We start from the raw sequence: 17,774 nt of genomic DNA, 5'->3' as shown, positions 1-17,774 counted from the left end.
CCAAGGGAGTCTGTGGAGAGGCAGAAGCATTCAAGGGAGTTGCTGGCAATGAGTCCAAGATTTACAGGTGTTAAGGTGGGGGATTTTCGGTGGACAAGCCTGATAGGATGGTGGTGGGAGGAGGGGCTAAGAGGGAGCAGAGCATTAATGTGGAGTCAGACTTAGGTGAGCAAAGCTGGCTAAAAATAGGAAAACCATCCCAGCAAGTTTCAGTTTGACTTCAAAAGTAAGTGAAAATGGTAAGAGGAGTGATTTAAGGAGATCTTGTTGGACAGGGAGTGGTCTAATCGTGGAGGTTGATGTGGAAGGAAGGAGACGGGTTTTCTGGGATAGAAATAAAGGGGGAGCAAAGAACCTTAAATGGGTACCATGGGCTTGCAAGGAGCTGGGCAAGGGCAAGCTGGGCATGGGCTCTAATTAGTTGGCAGCCCAATTGCCAAGTAGCAAACCTAGTTTAGGCCCAACCATAAGCCTAGTTACTTTTGAGCCTGGCAAAGGCTCCTTTAAATTTGTAAGGCCTATTTCCTCAGCCGATGCTCACGAGATGGCTGGGGAGAGTCTATCGCAGACACTGACGAGCTTTGCGCTGCTGTTACAGGTGGCTGGAGGTCCGGTGAGACCACAGACTGAATGGGTTTAGGCCGAGAAGAGCGAAGCGAGATTCTCGGTGCCTCCGATGAGTCCTGTTTTGTTGGTATAGGTGGAGCAACGTACTAAGATTCCTCAGAGGGCGAGGCAGAAATGGTGTGCTTCGCCGGAAGGGGAGTTGGGGTGCACTAAGTCTTCTCAGACGAAGGTTTTTTGCTTTAGCTCAGACCAGAATAGTGTCTTGGGCTCTAGCATGTTGTCGGGTGGGTTGATCTCGGAAGGTAAGAGGACGGGGATTTTAGAATTAGTGCCGAAATGGGTTGGACCTCTTTTTCCTGATCTTTTTCTGAAGTTTTTGCGTGCTGGGCCACTGGGCTTTGGAGTTTTGAGGCAGGAGGTTAATTCCTCTTATTGCAAGGAACTCTCTTGCCTTCCTTGGGAGGTCATGTTTGTGGAGGATGCAGCTAATTTTTCTGTGGGCTTTGGTGAAACAGAATTTTCATTTTGTTTACTTCTGCAAACCATTGTTCCAAGTGCGTCGACGAACTCGGCAGAGTTGGAGGAGGTCACTGAGGAATTGAGTATTGAGACTAAGTTAGATATTTCTAGGTGGGTGAAACACAGAATTCCTGGGTTCAGTAAATTGGTTGGGTTGTCAATGACTAGACATGAGAAGTTGTGCATTGCTCTCTTACAGAGGTTAGAAGCTGAGATGGAGGCAGCCAATATGCTACACAGGAAAACAATGGGTAGCAACAAAGTGGCTAAGTCCAAAAACAAGGGACGTAGAGAGCTGCAAAACTTGATATGTTCGGTGAATTATGACAGGAGATAGAGGGTGGTCTTGTACTGGTGTTAGGAGTTCGGGATTTTGTTGTATTCATGAAGATAAAAATGATTTCGTGGAATGTCAGAGGTTTGAATGATCCTTGGAAACGACTTGTGGTGAAGAATTTGTTGCGGGAGTGGAAATGTGATGTTATTTGTCTCCAAGAGACAAAAATTGTCAGCATGAATAGACAGCTGGTTTGTAGTTTGTAGAGCTGTCCTTATGTGGATTGGGTTGTTTTGGAGGCTGATTGGACTGTAGGTGGTATTTTGCTTATGTGGGATAAAAGGGTCTTGGTTAAGGTAGAGGTTATGGTTGGTACTTTATCTGTGTCGGTTAAGTGGAAGGGGGTGGGGGACGAATTTTTATGGGCATGCTCAGGCATTTATGGCCCAAATGAGAATAACAAGAGGGGTCACATGTGGGATGAGTTGGTGGGTATTCAGCAGTATTGGAGGTTACCGTGGTGCTATTTGGGGGACTTTAATATTGTTCACTTTCCTAGTGAGCGTAGGGGTGAGACTCGTTTGACCCTAACTATGGAAAAATTCTCTGAATTTGTTGAGGACCTTAACTTGGTCAATTTGCCTTTGGAGGTAGCTACACTTGGTCAAATGGTACTGATCAACCAGCGATGTCTAGGATTGATAAAGCTTTGGTCACTCCAGATTGGGAGGACCATTTCCCAGATGTTATTCAAAGGATCTTACCCCGTCCTATCTCAAATCACTGTCCAATTCTCTTGGAGGCAGGGGGTATGGCAAGGGGGAAAAGTCCGTTCAAATTTGAAAATATGTTGTTGAAGACGGAGGGATTTATGGATAGAGTCCAATCCTGGTGGAATCGGCATTCCTTTGTAGGTACTCCTAGTTTTGTGCTTGCAAAAAAATTAAAGGCTCTAAAAGAGAACATTGTGCATTGGAAGTGCCAAGAGTTTGGTAATGTAGAGCGTCAAAAGAAGCAATTCTTGGAGGAGCTGAAAACATTAGAAGCTAAGGAAGGGGATTTTGGTCTCACTAATGGGGAAAAATGTCATAGGGTAGAGTTAAGGTCCCATGTCGAGCATTTTCTTTCCCTGGAAGAAATTTCTTGGAGACAAAAATCTAGGATGTTATGTATCAAGGAAGGGGATAATAACACCAAGTTTTTTCACAAAATGGCTAACTCCCATAGAAGGTTTAATCATCTGAGGACCTTGGAGGTGGAGGGGGTGGTTTTTGAAGAGGAATCCGAGGTGAATCATCAAGTTGTTCAATTTTATAAAAATCTGTACAAGGAGACTAAGGGGTGAAGGCCTTGGGTGGAGGGGTTGGAATTTGATTGTATTGGGGATATAGAGAGGGTTTGGCTTGAAAGGAAGTTTGAGAGAGAGGAGATTCTTCAAGTTGTTAGAGATTTGGAAGGGGACAAAGCTTCAAGTCCGGATGGGTTTCCTATGGCGTTTTATCAGCAATGTTGGAGAGTAGTGGAGAAAGATGTCCTTGCGATCTTTGAAGAGTTTTTTCAACATTGTAAGTTTGAAAAATTTCTAAATGCTACATTCCTTGCATTAATTCCTAAAAAGAATGATGCCTCTAATATAAGAGATTTCAGCCCTATTAGCTTGGTAGGGAGTGTATATAAAATCTTGGCTAAGGTTTTGGCAAATCGATTGAGAGTGGTCTTAGATCAGTTGATCTCTGAGACTCAGAATAGCTTTGTGGGTGGGAGACAAATCCTTGATTCGGTTCTTATTGCGAATGAGTGTGTGGATAGTCGAAGGAAGAGTAGGGTTCCTAGAGTCATTTGTAAACTTGATATTGAGAAAGCCTACGTTCATGTGAATTGGGAGGCTTTGCTGTACTTGTTGAGCAGAATGGGCTTTGGAGTGAAGTGGTGTAAGTGGATCCATACTTGTATATCCACAGTTCAGTCTTCTGTTTTGATTAATGGGTCTCTAGCTGATTTCTTTGGTAGCTCAAGGGGTTTAAGACAAGGGGATCCACTATCTCCTATGCTGTTTTTGATCATGATGGAGGTGTTTAGTAGGATGTTGAGAAGAGTGGAGGGAGCTGGTTTGATCCGTGGTTTTGAAGTTAAGGGTAGGAGGGGTGGTGGGGTATGTGTTTCACATTTATTGTTTGCAGACGATACTATCCTTTTGGGTTATCTAAGGGGATGTGCATGTTCTTGTTGATATTTTGGGTTGCAAAGTTGGATCTTACCTATGTCTTATCTTAGCATGCCGTTGGAGGCTTCTCATTATTCCCCTTCTATTTGGAATCCAATTTTGGAGAAAATTGAGCGAAAATTAGCCGGGTGGAAGAAGTTGTACTTTTCTAAGGGGGTCGATTGACGTTACTCAAGAGTACACTTTCTAGTCTTCCTACGTATTTTCTATCGTTATTCATCATTCCTACTCATGTGGCCAATAAAATTGAAAAGTTGCAAAGGGACTTTTTATGGGGTGTTAGCAAGTCTCATCTGGTAGGCTGGGATAAAGTTTGTGTGCCTATAGCCAATGGTGGCTTGGGGATAAGGAAAATTACTACTTTCAATAAGGCCTTACTAGGGAAATGGTTGTGGCAATTTGGAAAGGAGGAGGATCAGTTATGGAGGAGGGTGGTAGCTTCTAAATTTGGGGAAGATTGGGGGGGTTGGACCTCAAAGCTTGGTAGGGGAGTTCATGGGTGTGCCTTGTGGAGAGGTATTCGCATGGGTTGGGAGGATTTCAACAAAAATTGTAAGTTTGTTGTTGGGTTGGGAAATAGAGTGAGGTTTTGGCAAGATGGGTGGTATGAGGATCATCCTTTCAGTTGGCTTTCCCAAGGTTGTATGATACTGCCATTGATAAGGCGGTTTTTGTAGAAGCTTCTTTTTCTAGGCAGGGGGTGGAAGAGAGAAGAATTTGAGATGTTCGTTTTATTAGAGAATTTAAGGATTGGGAGATAGATGAAGGGCTGCATTTCCTTCGTTTATTGGGTGCTAATACTCCTCCAGTGGATGTTGGAGACCGGATGAGTTGGAAGTTAAAGCCTAATGGCAAATTTGACGTCCGGTCATTCTATAACAAATTAAGGGATTCTCCCTCAATTGTTTTTCCTTAGAAAGCTATATGGAGAGTAAAAGCCCTAGGCGAGTTTCTTTCTTTGTTTGGTGTGCAGCTTGGAATAAGATCCTAACGAGTGATAACTTGAGATTGAGGAGATTGGATTTTGTGGATTGGTGCATTATGTGCCGTCACTGTGGAGAGACGGTAGACCACTTACTTCTTCATTGTGAGTTGGCTTATCGGTTATGGAGTTTTGCCTTTAGAACTTTTGGATTGTCTTGGGTTATTCCTAGATCGATACCTGATGTGCTTTTTGGTTGGTGGAATTGGTTGGGGAAGCACTCGTCTCAGATTTGGAATTTAGTCCCGATGGGCATCCTATGGTGTGTTTGGAAGGAGCGGAATCAGCAGACTTTTGAGGATTTGGATAGCACTGGTGATCAGTTGCTTGCTTCTTTTAGTGTGACTCTTTTTGATTGGTCTAGGGTTTGGGGACTCACGACTAGTGACTCTCTCCCTTTTTTTCTTAGCTTTCTTTCCCTTTCTCTTTTGTAATTTTTTGTTGTTTGGTTTTTTTTCCTCCTCTTGTTTTTTCTTGATTTGCTCTTTGTTCTTCATGCATAGAGTAGCCTTTCGTATATATATCATTCTTACTTATCAAAAAAAAGATTCCTATGTTTATAGTTAGGGGTTTTCTCAAGGTGATATCTAGACCTTACAAAATTTACCAAAAAAAAAAAAAAAAAAAAGAAAAGCTAGAGCCTATGTAAAGTAAGCTAAAAAAAATGAAACAGTTCACCCTTCAGCTAAATTTTTTTCTCTACTTCCTTAAAACCTTGTAGGAGATAATATATTGTGTATCTAGCATATGTAATTACCCTCTCACATGAATGGAATTTTAAGTTTGTGGTATCACTCTTGTGTGAAAGGATAGTTACATATACTCTATACTAAATATTCGATCAATTTTCTCTCTGGTAGGCTTTTTTTATGATGCCCCTGTGGACTTTTGATGAGTGAGGTTGTATTTTTTCTATTTAAATTGACATGAAAATATGACATGTTGTGGGGGCAGCAAATGCAAGAACCTAATTTGTTAGGGGGTGACAGGTTTTTAATGACTTGCACCCATCTAGGAAGCTTCCTATATTATAAAGACATTATGTAAAATGTGATGCAATATGGACAGTCTTTTACATTAGATTAATGCACAACTAAATCTTTCCTAGATTTTGAGATACTTAATGAAAGTGACTCAGTACACGCTCCTCGGTAGAGGACAAATACGCCCCTCCACTTGTGGAGATAAAATAATGGAGCAAGTCTTTATCTAACTTTGCATGTGTGAACAAGGAGACATTTTTTGTAATCAAAGTATGTTCATAAAGTTATCCAACTCATTGTTTTTGCTTTTTCGTATGTTTGGTTGATGGCTTCACATATTCCATGTAATCTTTTTGTTATTGGTCCTTTGATGTTCCTAAAGCCATTTTTTTCTTCAAGTGGGTACACCATGTTCTCTGTTTCTTATTGGCTTTCTTATGTTTCTGCAAGCTTTTGTGATTGTCAAGTCTCAATTCTGAAACCGAAATGTCATACCAGCCAAAATGATAGTGGCATAATTTATCCTGAACCAGGAATTCAGGGATTCCTTAAAAAAAAAAAAAAAAAAAAATTACATGGTCTTGTATTTTCATTTTTGGATTTGGCTCCTGACGACATTGATTGGCATTATTAAACTAGCAAAGTCAAAACATTTGGATGGATGCAATATTTATCCATAGTGTAGCAGTTGATCATGTTGGTTTTTTTTTTTTAATAGGTACTGTGGCAATTAAGACTTGAGACTGTTTTTTGGACTGAAATTGTTGGTAAAAGATAGTGAACAAGTTTGGGAGAGGGCTTGTTGTGAAGATTGTCAGTTTTATTAGTTAAAGATCAAACATTTGGTACAATATAGTTGGACTTCAAGTGTAAGATCTCAATATATATTTTTTAATTCAATTGTTAGGGGAAGGATTTGAACTCGGATTTCTCCGTTATAACTATTAGGAGGTGTTAACTAAGCTATAAGGCTCTTAGCAGCGTAAGATCTCAATTTTAAGTAATTGAACATGAGATTTTTGGAAAAATTATTACCAATTTTTCCATAATTTTTAGCTCCACTTATGTTTTCTTTTCACCCCAAGTCCACCTAAGTCTACAGACAGACAAATGATCCAATCTTAAATGGGTAAATAGATTCTCATCCAAGCATAGAACAAACATAATTCCAAGTTTCAATTAAATGCATCTTGAACAATATGAATCATTCCACGTAAATAACCAAGAGAGAAAAAATCTATCAATTTAATACGCAAATCTACACTATATTACAACAAGTGAGGAAATTAGGAAAATTTGAAACTTCCTAGAAACAAAAGTAGTGAAGATGATCAAAAGAGAATAAAGATGAATTGTGCTTAGACTTAGAGCTTGAGAGACAAGTCAAGCTTCTTCATCTCCTCTTGATTAGGCTTGCAAAGACCACCGCCACTTCCTGCCAACCAATATCCGCTAAGTTCATCATTGGCCAGAGAACCATTCATTGTTCTTACAACCTCAAATCTACCAACACTTGCTCTAGACTGTGATGCTGCTGTTACATGAAAATTCTCAACTCCTAGCTTCCCAATTGCTGGTTGTTGGTTAATAAAAGGTGGTCTTGACCAGTTGCGAGGTCCAAAGAAGCCACTACAAGGTGATGTGTGAGAAGGCTTTTGTATCATTGAATGCACTTGAATTCCAAGAGATCTATTATAAGCACCATGGAGAGGAAGAGAAGCCAAGCTTGAATAGTGGTCATGGTTGATAGAGCGCCCAAAAGCTGCTGCTGAGGCCATTATATGTGCTCCAATCTTTTGTTCTCTTTTCGCAAGAGTCCTCTCTCTTTTGTGGGCATTTTGGTGTCCTCCAAGTGCTTGTGAACTATAGAATTTTCTTTGGCAATAGTTGCATGAGAAAATTCGTGGCTCGGCAGAAGAAGTTTGGGGGATTTCTGACGGATTTTGAGATGAACCCACTTCCAAACAATCAATGAGATTGAGCTCTGCATCAGAACCATGGTTGGAATCTTTACTAGAGAGATTTAGATCTAGTAGGATATCTGACTTTATCTCTTTTTCTTCTTCTTCTTCTTCCACAACTCTCTGCAGCTTGTTTTCTTTTTGGTTTTGCAGTGGTGTATTTGGACTTGGAGGACCCTCTGGAGCAGAGAAGCTGCTGTGAGGATTAGACATACATAGCTCATTCTTTGTTGGTTCCATGGGAGAACACCTTTTTTTTCTTGGAGGATTATGAGAAAAAGATAAAAGGTCATTGATGGGAAGTAATGCTTTGTGCTATATATGCAACAAGGATTCACTGTGCAACAAACTTTTAAATTGTGAAAGTATTGGGACGTATATTAGTAGGCTTACTTGTTGTCACACGCTTAACATTTTGATTGGAACTCCATGCATTTCTATATATCCATCCAGTCAAGGAGCCTAATAGATATCAGTCCTGGCATTTATTGATGTATCTATATGTGAAAGAGAATAATTTTTCATTATGATTGTGAGAGCATTATGCTCTTTGAAGTTTTATTCTAGGGCGATATTTCTTTCACAATATCTGTTACACATGGTGTGAAACAGTTTTTACCCTTTATATTATATGCAACAATGTTATTAATCAACGTAAGCAAACTACCTCTTTCTATCATAACATGTGTATATAGAATAGTGATAGTTATACACTGTGTATAAGACAGACTTGAAATCGTGTTTTAAAAACACGATTTTAGTTAAATTTCACAATTATAACCGAAATTGTGTTTTTAGAGTATGTACCCAACTCATCTTGTCCAACACACACATACCACTAGTTGAAGTACCTCAATCAGCAGATATTTGAGTGGTTCCATCACGCGCAACTAGTTAAAGTACTTCAATCATAGGACATGCAAACCTTGTTAAGTAGACCATACGATTTTCTTCTGTATTTAAGGCCACTCGCAATGCTGCCATGGCCCCAGTTGTTGTTGTGCTTTTCCCTCTGCACATTTTTGTGGGGGCATTTCTTTCTCTTCATGTCTAACATTTTCCATCTAGTTGAACAAACAATAATTTATATTCTTATCCATAACGGAGATAAGATTATCTATGGCTATTTTTGTCTTATTTGACAGTGTGAGTGAGCGATTAGCCACACAATGACCTTGTCACCCAGGATGCAACTGCAAGTGCAGCAAACCATTGTGGTAGAAATTGTGTAACCATGATAATAGAGGGAGCCTAGACCACCTAGGCTAACGCTAGCTAGGTACATAAAAGTTTTCACAATGGCAATCTTACGAGTTGCGAGTTATGATTAGAACGTTGATCACCTTCATATGGCTTTATCATTAGCACCATTTTTATTAGAATCAATAACAATAATCTTAGCAAATTGTAAAAAAGATTATAAACATGTTTCTTTCTCAAAATTTACTCAGTTACTCTTTTGGTTCAAAGCTAAAAGTGTGCATTAATTTGAAATTGTAAAGGGAGAGAGAGAAATGGAAATGAGAGTTGGGCATGAGTTGTATTTGAAATACTAACAAAAATAGGAAAGGTAGGATTTTGTTTTATAATTTGACCTAAAAAAATGGCTAGGTCAATGCTAATGCTCTATGCTTCCTAAGCTTTAAATATAAAGGAGTGCTTGGTCATACATGTATATTTAAGCCAAGCATGCCATGTTGGTATAAGTGTGATCAGACCCACTAGCAATGATTACTTGCTCTAGCTTACCATCTAAATTTAGTGTTATCATTCTTCATATCTTATATAAAGCATTTGTTGATTCTGCATGTTAAGAGGACAATTGATTTCATCATGTAAGCACTATTTGAATTATTGCTCTAATCGAATGTCATATAATATTCTTTACAAATTTACCACAATGTTTCTGCTAATAAATTGTACATGGTCATGAAAAATATGTGAACTTAACCTTGTCATTAAAATGTTATCACTGTATTAGCAATAGTTACTAGTTTACATTCCTTCACCAAAAAGAGTCTGACTACTTTGAAGTTAATTCCCACCATCACCTGCTTTTCTTAAGGATCGTACTGAACAAATCTATAAAGTGAAGATACTGTCAACGCTCTAAACTTTGATGAGGAACTAATTAGAAGTCATTATACTATTCCAACCCTATTAGCGAATACATTATGTCTATGATGTTCTCCCACTAGTTAATTTATGGAGTTGAAGAATACTAACTCCAACAATAGTGGCTTGAGAACCAAAAGTTTGATAATTCGTAATTGATTTTGATACTATATTTATCTTTTTACTTAAGGTAAATGGTTGTTTATTCAAGCTTAACCAAGCGCATTTTAACTAACTAGAACCTATTATTGCCATCATATGAATCAAAATGATGCAATAGAGGTAATAATTTTAATGTCAATTATTTTAGAATACTGCATTGTTAAACAATGTGAATAATTTAGATTTGATTCACGCTAATCACGCATAGTTTAAGTTAATTGAGTTGATGTAGTCATTCCATCCAAGCTTGACTAAGCGCTGATTAAACATGAAAACGACTCTATTAGAAACCTTTTTTAAGTAAAAATGAACAGTATTATGACTAAATTTTATTAAGTCTTTTCATCTCTAGAATCAATAAGTCTAAAGATACAATAATTTCACAATCTCTTAAAGTGATATTGATACTAATAAAAATAATGTTAATAGACCTACATAAAATTGATGTTACTTCAATTACAATTTGCGACGGTAAAAGATGCTTCTACTTACTAATAATGATCAGGAAATATTCTAACTTTTTTTTTTTTAAAATGTTGATACTATTTTTGGGGGGTCAATCCTTGACAAGTTTGGAGTTTATAGTTGAGCTTATGTATATCACAGATGCATTTGCCATTTAAAGGCCCACCAAGGCCATATAACATGTTAATATGTCATGACATTTGGCCAAAATGACATCTTTTTATATTTGTCTTGTTGTAAACCATGGATAGTGGGAGATGGGGACAAATGGCCGACAAGTTAAAGGGGGAGCTGATGTGGAGTCCCTCTTCTGCCATGATAGTGCTATATTATGCTGCATTATTAATCTAACAAGATCAAATCTCCAAAGTTAACCCTTAAGATAGTAGAATCTTTTAGTCTTATGTTATTAATATTATTAAAAGACTAATGATAGTTACACACTGTGTATGTGCGGGACACGTAATTGAAAATACGATTTTAGTTATAATTGTGCAACCGTGTTTTCAATTTCACCATTTTACAACTATAACTAAAATCATATATGATTTTTGCTAGTGGGCGTACGATAATGCGTAACTTAGCGTGTCCAACAATAATTAGCGTTATTATTAAAATGGGCATATTCCGAAAATTTTGCTAATTTTCTCTTACCCAATCCTAACACCCACATACAAAGGTTTGTTAGTAATTATCTCAAAAAAAAAAAGAAAAAAAAAAGAGGTTTGTTAGGAAAAAGAAAATGCGCCGGAGTGGACTTTGGCATTTTGCTTTTATTGGCGTGGGCAATATAAACACTTAACTTCTGATTCCATGTACCATTTGTTAATGTAATCAAATTAAACCAAATCACTTTAACAGATCTGTCTGTCCCCATAAAGTCTCAATTTTTCCCATTTCAAAGCCCCCAAAAAAGAAAAGCTTCGAGGTACTATCACTTCCCTACATAAAGATGTATTTAGATGTGGACTACTCGAAAGAAGACAACTCTCAATGTTCCCTCTTCTTCTAAGCACACTAAAAACCATGTTATTCACAGACAGAGAACTCACTACTCTCTCTCTCTCTCTCATCGTGACAAGTCAGACACATGATAAAGGCCAAGTTGGGCATGTATATTGACTATTCTGTTTGGTTAAACCATATCTTTCTATCTACTTTATCTTTGCCTGCCTTCTCTTTTTTTCTTCCTTTTGTGTGCTTTATAAACCCTTTTATTGTTGGGAGTTGGGACTTTCTTTTTGTTCATCTAACCCATATAACTTAATCGGTCGGGCTGCTTTTTGTAATTGGACAAGTCCATTTCTCATCTCCTCTTTTCAGGATCGAAATGGTCCAGGCCCCTACTCCCCACTCTTTCTTCTTCTCAAAAGTCTATTTATTCATGAAGAAAAAAAAACCCCTCTTTTTATTACTTCACTTCTCTTTCTTTTTCATTTTCAGAAATTCTTTTATTTTAGTTGAGGGTGTAAGAAAAAGGCAACATTTTACAATTGAGGGTGTAAACAAAATATGTGACCCATAACTCATAATTTTAAAACTGTTATGACATTATGTATTGATAAATACCTTTTTTTTTTTTTAGAGTTATTACGTCCAAAATATTTTTACAACAAATCTTAAATGGTAAATTGTTACTAATTCTAATTTGAATACATAATTAAAATTACTTTTTTATCTACCAGTAACAACCTACTACATAGTATTTGTTGTGAAAGTATTGTGAAAATATTGTAGACATAACACTTTTTTTTTGTAAATATGAAAAATAATATATTGTCTTATTTATTCACAAAATAATGTGTTAAATGTTCAAGTATTTACTAATACGATTGGTCTTAATTGCTTCAAAAACTACATCTCAATTGATCTTGACCATGGATTATCTTGATTGCAGGTGTGCATTTTTAGCTAATTAATTTTAATCTTTTACAAATGAAAAATACACGTAATGAATATAATAGTGTACTTTTAAGCAGGTCCAAGAACTGCCCAAGGGTTCGGTCCGAGTAGGCAATCTGCGTTGGCTCAACCCAAGGGACATGAATCAATAACCAGAGGAAAAAAACTGTAAGATTGAAAACTCGAAAGTGCATTCCAAAAAAAAGTTAAAGGCACCACAATTTGGTGTCACCATAACCAAAACAATGAAGAAGGTTGATCCTTCTTAAAAAAAAAAAAAGTGCCACAAAGAAAAAAAAAATCACAGTTATCATAAGGAAGGCACGTAAGCAAACTTTCAAGGGCACGACTCCATCATCATAAACATAATCATCATATGACGGGCATGGATTGATAAAACATTTTTATTTCATCGAATTGCCAAATTGTTTATTCAAAATTAAGAATTGAAATGCCTAACATTACTAGATAAAATGACGTACCTAAACTAATCTAAGCTAAGATCAATGATTAAAAATGTTACCGTTGTGAAGCAAGATTGGATTCGGTGTGGGACTGTGGGTCCATTTTACACATGAATTTGAGAGTATGCCACTAACTCAAGGTTCGGATGGAGAAGGGAGTCACCACCCCATGTTGTGGGCTAGGAATCACATTGAACTCCATTTACAAAGGTTTAACAGACTGTAGACGACTAAATTTCTTAGTTCGAAATAAATCAAACAAGTAAAATAGTTTCACAAATACGAATTTGTATTGATAAATGTGTGGTACAATTCTCTGTAATTACAAAAGAGTGATCCTCTGATTCGATCTCCTTGAAAGATTTATTGATTGGAATTGTGGTAATGTGATTTTGATTTGAACATAAGATATTCTTCAATTTGGCTGAGGAATGGATCGAAGATCTTTGAAACGGAATTACAATGAATCTCTGGCTATGAGCTTGTTAGAAATTCTTTGTTCTTCGTGTTCTTCGTGTTCTTCGTGTTCTTCGGTGTTATTCGTGTTTGAAGGTTTGTGGTGGAAATTCTTCGGTGCTTTAGAGGCTTGATTCCGTAGAGCTTCGTTGATTTATGGTTTGTTGAGGTTTCTGGAAGCTTTTGAGCTTGATTCCAGTGAACTTTGAGATCTGGACGAGTAGTTTGGATGATTTTGCTTCGAATATTGTTTGTATTCGAGGTTGAAGTTCTTGAATTTCTTGGAGGCTTTGAGGTTTGATCTGGCGAGCTTACAGGTTTCGAACTCAAGATATCTTCTTCCTTCTCTACGTTACTTGTGTCCTTCTAAATGTCTTAGGAAGGCTTCTATTTATAGGAGTTTAGGAGTAGGTGAGCGACACGTGGCGGAGTCTGATTGGTGACACTTGTCACAGCTTGATTGGTCCGCTTATGTCATCGCTTACACGTGCTGATTGCTTGTGTCATCGCTTACACGTGCGGAGCTGCTTGTGTCATTGCTTACACGTGCGGAGCTGCTTGTGTCATTGCTTACACCTGCGGAGCTGCTTGTGTCATTGCTTACACCTGCTGATGCAGTTTCATGCCTTTATTTCAATGACACTTGGCAAATTTCTATTGGTTTCTGAATAGTGATGGAAAAACCTAGCAGCAGTACGTGGCGCCTTGTAATTGGCTGTATTTTGTGAACTTGGTAGTATGATGTGTCAGCTTGTGATAGGTCGGGAATTTTCCCTCTTTACAAATGCCCCCTCAAGACTCGTTCATGCACACAGTTTTGGAGTGTGGTGAATGAATGAGTCTTGAAAGAAAATGGATCTTTTTATACTTGACTCTTCTAGTGAAATAGTTGAAGGTGGTGGAGCTTTAACCAGGATGAAGTAATTGCAGAAGAGTAGACCCACTCATATGAAAGGCTTTGATGAGATCGAGAAGGGGTCTGCCAGTATTTGAATGTGCTCGTATGACCGAGCTTTCTGAGCAAAGGTTAAGTCAAAGGAATTTCAGAAGACTATTTTGGATCGTTGGTGGCGATCACAGAGTGTTGAAGATGGAGAAGAGGTGAGAATGTTGGCATACATCATGCAGAGCTCTGGAGCTAGCCTCTTATTTTTAAGGACTTCTGGTGAAGTTATATCTGAAGGGTATACTTCGGATTACAGAGAGAACATGTGGGAGTGTGGTTGAATGTGCTTGTGTTATCGTATCACTCAGGTTAAGTTGAGGTAATTTCAGAAGGGATTTTGGGCATGTTGTTGTTGATGGTGAAAGAAGATGGTGATGAAGCCAAGTGGATGGGTGAGACATATGACACCATGGCCCTGACCCTGCATGTTGGGGACTCTCTGGCGTAGATGCCTCTAGGAAGTACACCTTCAGATATGGGACTGGCTGCATGCTGAATGAAGTCCGACGGCAAGTCATTGAATGTGCTTGTGTGACTGGACCATACTGACGGACATTAAGTTGAAGTAATTTTAGAAGTATATTTTCTGAAATTCTTCAAGCTGATTTTAAGTTGGAGTAATTCCAGAAAGTGTGTTTTGTGGTACTAGCAATGATGACCTTTGGACCCCATGATGGTGGAAACATAGGATGAGGCTTTGGTGACCATTCACCGACACCAAAGGCTAATTTCTGATGAGCTGGTACCCGGGAGGTCATCACAAGTGTTGGATGGGAGACAATTTGTAGGATACCCCAACACTTCTTACCATCTTCACTTGATGCAACTTTATTGGGAAAGCATAACAAATGAAAGATAGAGCTAACTTGTGATCCTGGTTTTAGAAACCAGCCAAGTTGCTGTTTGTTCCGAACCACCGCTTCTATTGGGAGACCAAACAGTTGAAGAGAGACTACGGAAGTCCTGTTTTTAGGAACAGGTGTCTCTTTGGACTTGGATTTCACGACCAACCAATTCCACGGAGGCATGGGAGGTCGATGCGAGACCTTGTTATGAGTAACTCTATGAACAAACGTGGTCATTATGTGAGGAAACAAAATTTGTTTGAATCCTAAAACGTTGATGATGTTGTGAGAAGGGTTACTGCTTGAACCATGAAGGGGTTGATTTCAAACTGATCATGAAGCGATCTTGGTTGCTAGGTATTGAGCATGACGAGGCCATAGTAAGAACTGGCTGTGAGAAGGAGGATTTGAAAATTTGAAAGAAGCAAATCTTCATTTCAAGACTCAGTGTATGTGTTTTTTTTTTCTTTCTTGATGAATTTAGCGGATCCGGCCCTTCTATTTATAGCGAAGAGATGAAGAATGGTAGCTGGGTAGTTAAGAATGGCGGATGAGACTTCTCGGTGGGAACGGTGGATGAGAATGGTAGACGCCGAATGGGAACGGTGGATGAGAATGGTAGGCGCCGAATGGGAACGTTAGGTTGGAGACTGGTAGGCACCGACGAAAATAATTGGCTGAAGTAGTGACCCAATGTAATTTCAATTTTGAGACATACTTGTGAGAGTTCGTGTTTGTTTTTGAAAGGGAGTCTTGATCAAGTCTGGAGGATAATTTTGAGGGAATCCAGACCAAATGGATGGATCTCAAATTATGATCTTGAGAGTTTAAATTTTGGACACCGCTAATACTTTGGAGAAGCGGGTGTAGTTTTTAAGTCCAAAACAAATACCTAGATTTCAAAATCAAAATCTTTGCGGAAACCTGATAGGACAAGTTTTGCTTGAACATCTTGATCTTCGGTCAAAGTTTACATCAAAGCTGATAGTTGTAAAACCACACTATTTGAGCAATTTTGGATTCTCAAATGAATAAATAGACCCCAAAATTGAAAAGTACGCGAAAAATTGAGCAAGACAGGTCAATCTTAAAAATTTTGACTTTTGGTCAAAATTTGTGCAAAAGTCAATTTTTTTAGAAATTGGACTGTTGTGCAATTTTCGAGCCCCGGTTGAAGAAACAGACCCCAAAATTGGAAAGTACGCGAAAAACCGAGTGGGATAGCCTTGTTTTGTTTTGTTTTTTTTTTTTTTTTTCTTGTCAAAGTCAAAGTTCCAACTAGCCAATGCTTCTTTTTTTCTTTTTTTCTTTTTTCTTTTTTCCTTCTTTTTTTTTTTCTTTTTTTTTAGGCGGTCCGGTCCGGGTCGGTCCGGGTCAAACCGGGTCGTGGATGATGACGTCGTCCATGACGTCATAGCGCTGGATTGCACGTCAGCGCTTGGCGCGTGCACGCGCGTGAGACGTGCCGGCGCGTGTAGCGTGTGGTGACGAAGGTCCGGCGCGTGGAGCTTGTTGGAGGCGCGTGGGAGCGCGTGTGGCATCGTCGGAGCTTCTGGCGGCGCGTGGCGGCGCGTGGACCATCGTTTGGGCATGAAATTTTCACATATTGTAGCTATTAGGCCGTAGAAGACTGCTATGTGGTCGGTTTTGTGAAATTGTGCACAGATTTGCACAGTTTTGATGGACTAAACCGGTGGTCATCGCGAGCTTGTGGCGGCGAGTGGTGGCGCGTGGCTGATCTTTTGGACTTAAAAATTTCAGGCTTTGTAGATCGAAGGCCAATAACTCTAATGGTGGTATCAGTTTTGTAAAATTGTTCTCAGATTTGCGCAGATTTGAATGAGAAACTCGCGGGTCGCTGAAAATTCTTGGCCATGTGTGGCGGCGCGTGGCCAGGTATCTGGGCCTGAAATTTTCAGGTTTGGTGGATCGAAGGTTGTAGAAGACTCTTGTGAGGTCGGTTTTGTGAAATAAGGTCTGGATTTTCACAAATTCGGCTGAGAAAGTCGTGGTTCTTTGTTGAATCTTATGGCGTTTTGGTCCAATTTTGTGGTGGCCGCCCTGACAGGATGTAAAAATTCAGACTTGCCACGTGACTTGCCATGAATTCAGACTTGCATTATCTTAAATCTCTATGGTGAAGATGCTCTTTCATTTCAAAATTCAGCGCAGACTTCTCTGATTTTAAGTGCATCTGAGTTTGCAAAGTCTGACTTTGAATTCCAATTGTTTTCACATTTCTGAAATGTGAATATAAGTTTTTTTCATTGGTCGGTTGGTAGAACCATTTTTGCTGACTTTCTTCATTTTTTTTTTTTTTTTTGTCTGCTAGTTTAGCAGAAATTCTCTATATAAGAGGTGAGATTGGCTTCGTTTATTTGGGCATTCTTAGCCTTCAGTCTTCTTCTCCAGCTTTTAAGATTTTTTTTTTTTTCTTTCTTTTTCTTTTTCTTTTATCCCATGCAATGAGATTTTCTTCTGACATTTTTTTTTTTTTTTTTTTTGTTGCTTGTTTTTGTTTTGCAGCTCAGTTTCCTTGATCTTTGGGTTTTGACATCAAACTTCACGCTGACGTTCTCATAGAAGTGTTTGCCTTCATTTGGTGACTTTGTATTTCATTGATAGCAACGTTGCAAGAACGGATGCCTTCATGTTGTTACATTATTTTCTTGCATCAACAATCTTTTAGTGATATTTGTTTTTGCAACGACGTTCCCATAAGGATATTCAGCTAGGCAATAATGCTATCGCCCATAAAGCTACGTCAACACTTCATTTGCACAAAAGCCATGCTAACATTCATCTTTACCATGAAGCTACGTCAACACTTCATTTGCACAGAAGCCATGCCAACATTCATCTTTGCCATGAAGCTACGTCAACACTTCATTTGCACAAAAGCCATG

General features: G+C 38.6%; 2 protein-coding genes across 2 annotated transcripts; one reads left to right on the top strand and one right to left on the bottom strand.

Moving 5' to 3' along the window:
* Positions 1–2,051: 2,051 nt before the first annotated feature.
* On the top strand, positions 2,052–2,708 carry LOC142622114 (uncharacterized). The gene has a single exon (XM_075795548.1). It carries the CDS (start codon positions 2,052–2,054, stop codon positions 2,706–2,708), a length of 657 nt encoding a protein of 218 aa, XP_075651663.1.
* A 3,991-nt stretch (positions 2,709–6,699) lies between these two features.
* On the bottom strand, positions 6,700–8,199 carry LOC142639905 (zinc finger protein 3-like). Its single transcript, XM_075814035.1, has one exon. It carries the CDS (start codon positions 7,751–7,753, stop codon positions 6,917–6,919), a length of 837 nt encoding a protein of 278 aa, XP_075670150.1. The 5' UTR covers positions 7,754–8,199; the 3' UTR covers positions 6,700–6,916.
* Between the last annotated feature and the right edge of the window lie 9,575 nt (positions 8,200–17,774).

The sequence above is a fragment of the Castanea sativa genome, chromosome 1 (assembly GCF_040712315.1).
Source record: "Castanea sativa cultivar Marrone di Chiusa Pesio chromosome 1, ASM4071231v1".
Classification (NCBI taxonomy): domain Eukaryota; kingdom Viridiplantae; phylum Streptophyta; class Magnoliopsida; order Fagales; family Fagaceae; genus Castanea; species Castanea sativa.
The sequence above is the reverse complement of the archived record's forward strand: the minus strand, read 5'-3'. Positions and strand labels throughout refer to the sequence as shown.

Coding starts and splice junctions, on each gene's coding strand:
- LOC142622114 (XM_075795548.1), top strand. CDS start 2,052: ATGTCTAGGATTGATAAAGCTTTGGTCACTCCAGATTGGGAGGACCAT.
- LOC142639905 (XM_075814035.1), bottom strand. CDS start 7,753: ATGGAACCAACAAAGAATGAGCTATGTATGTCTAATCCTCACAGCAGC.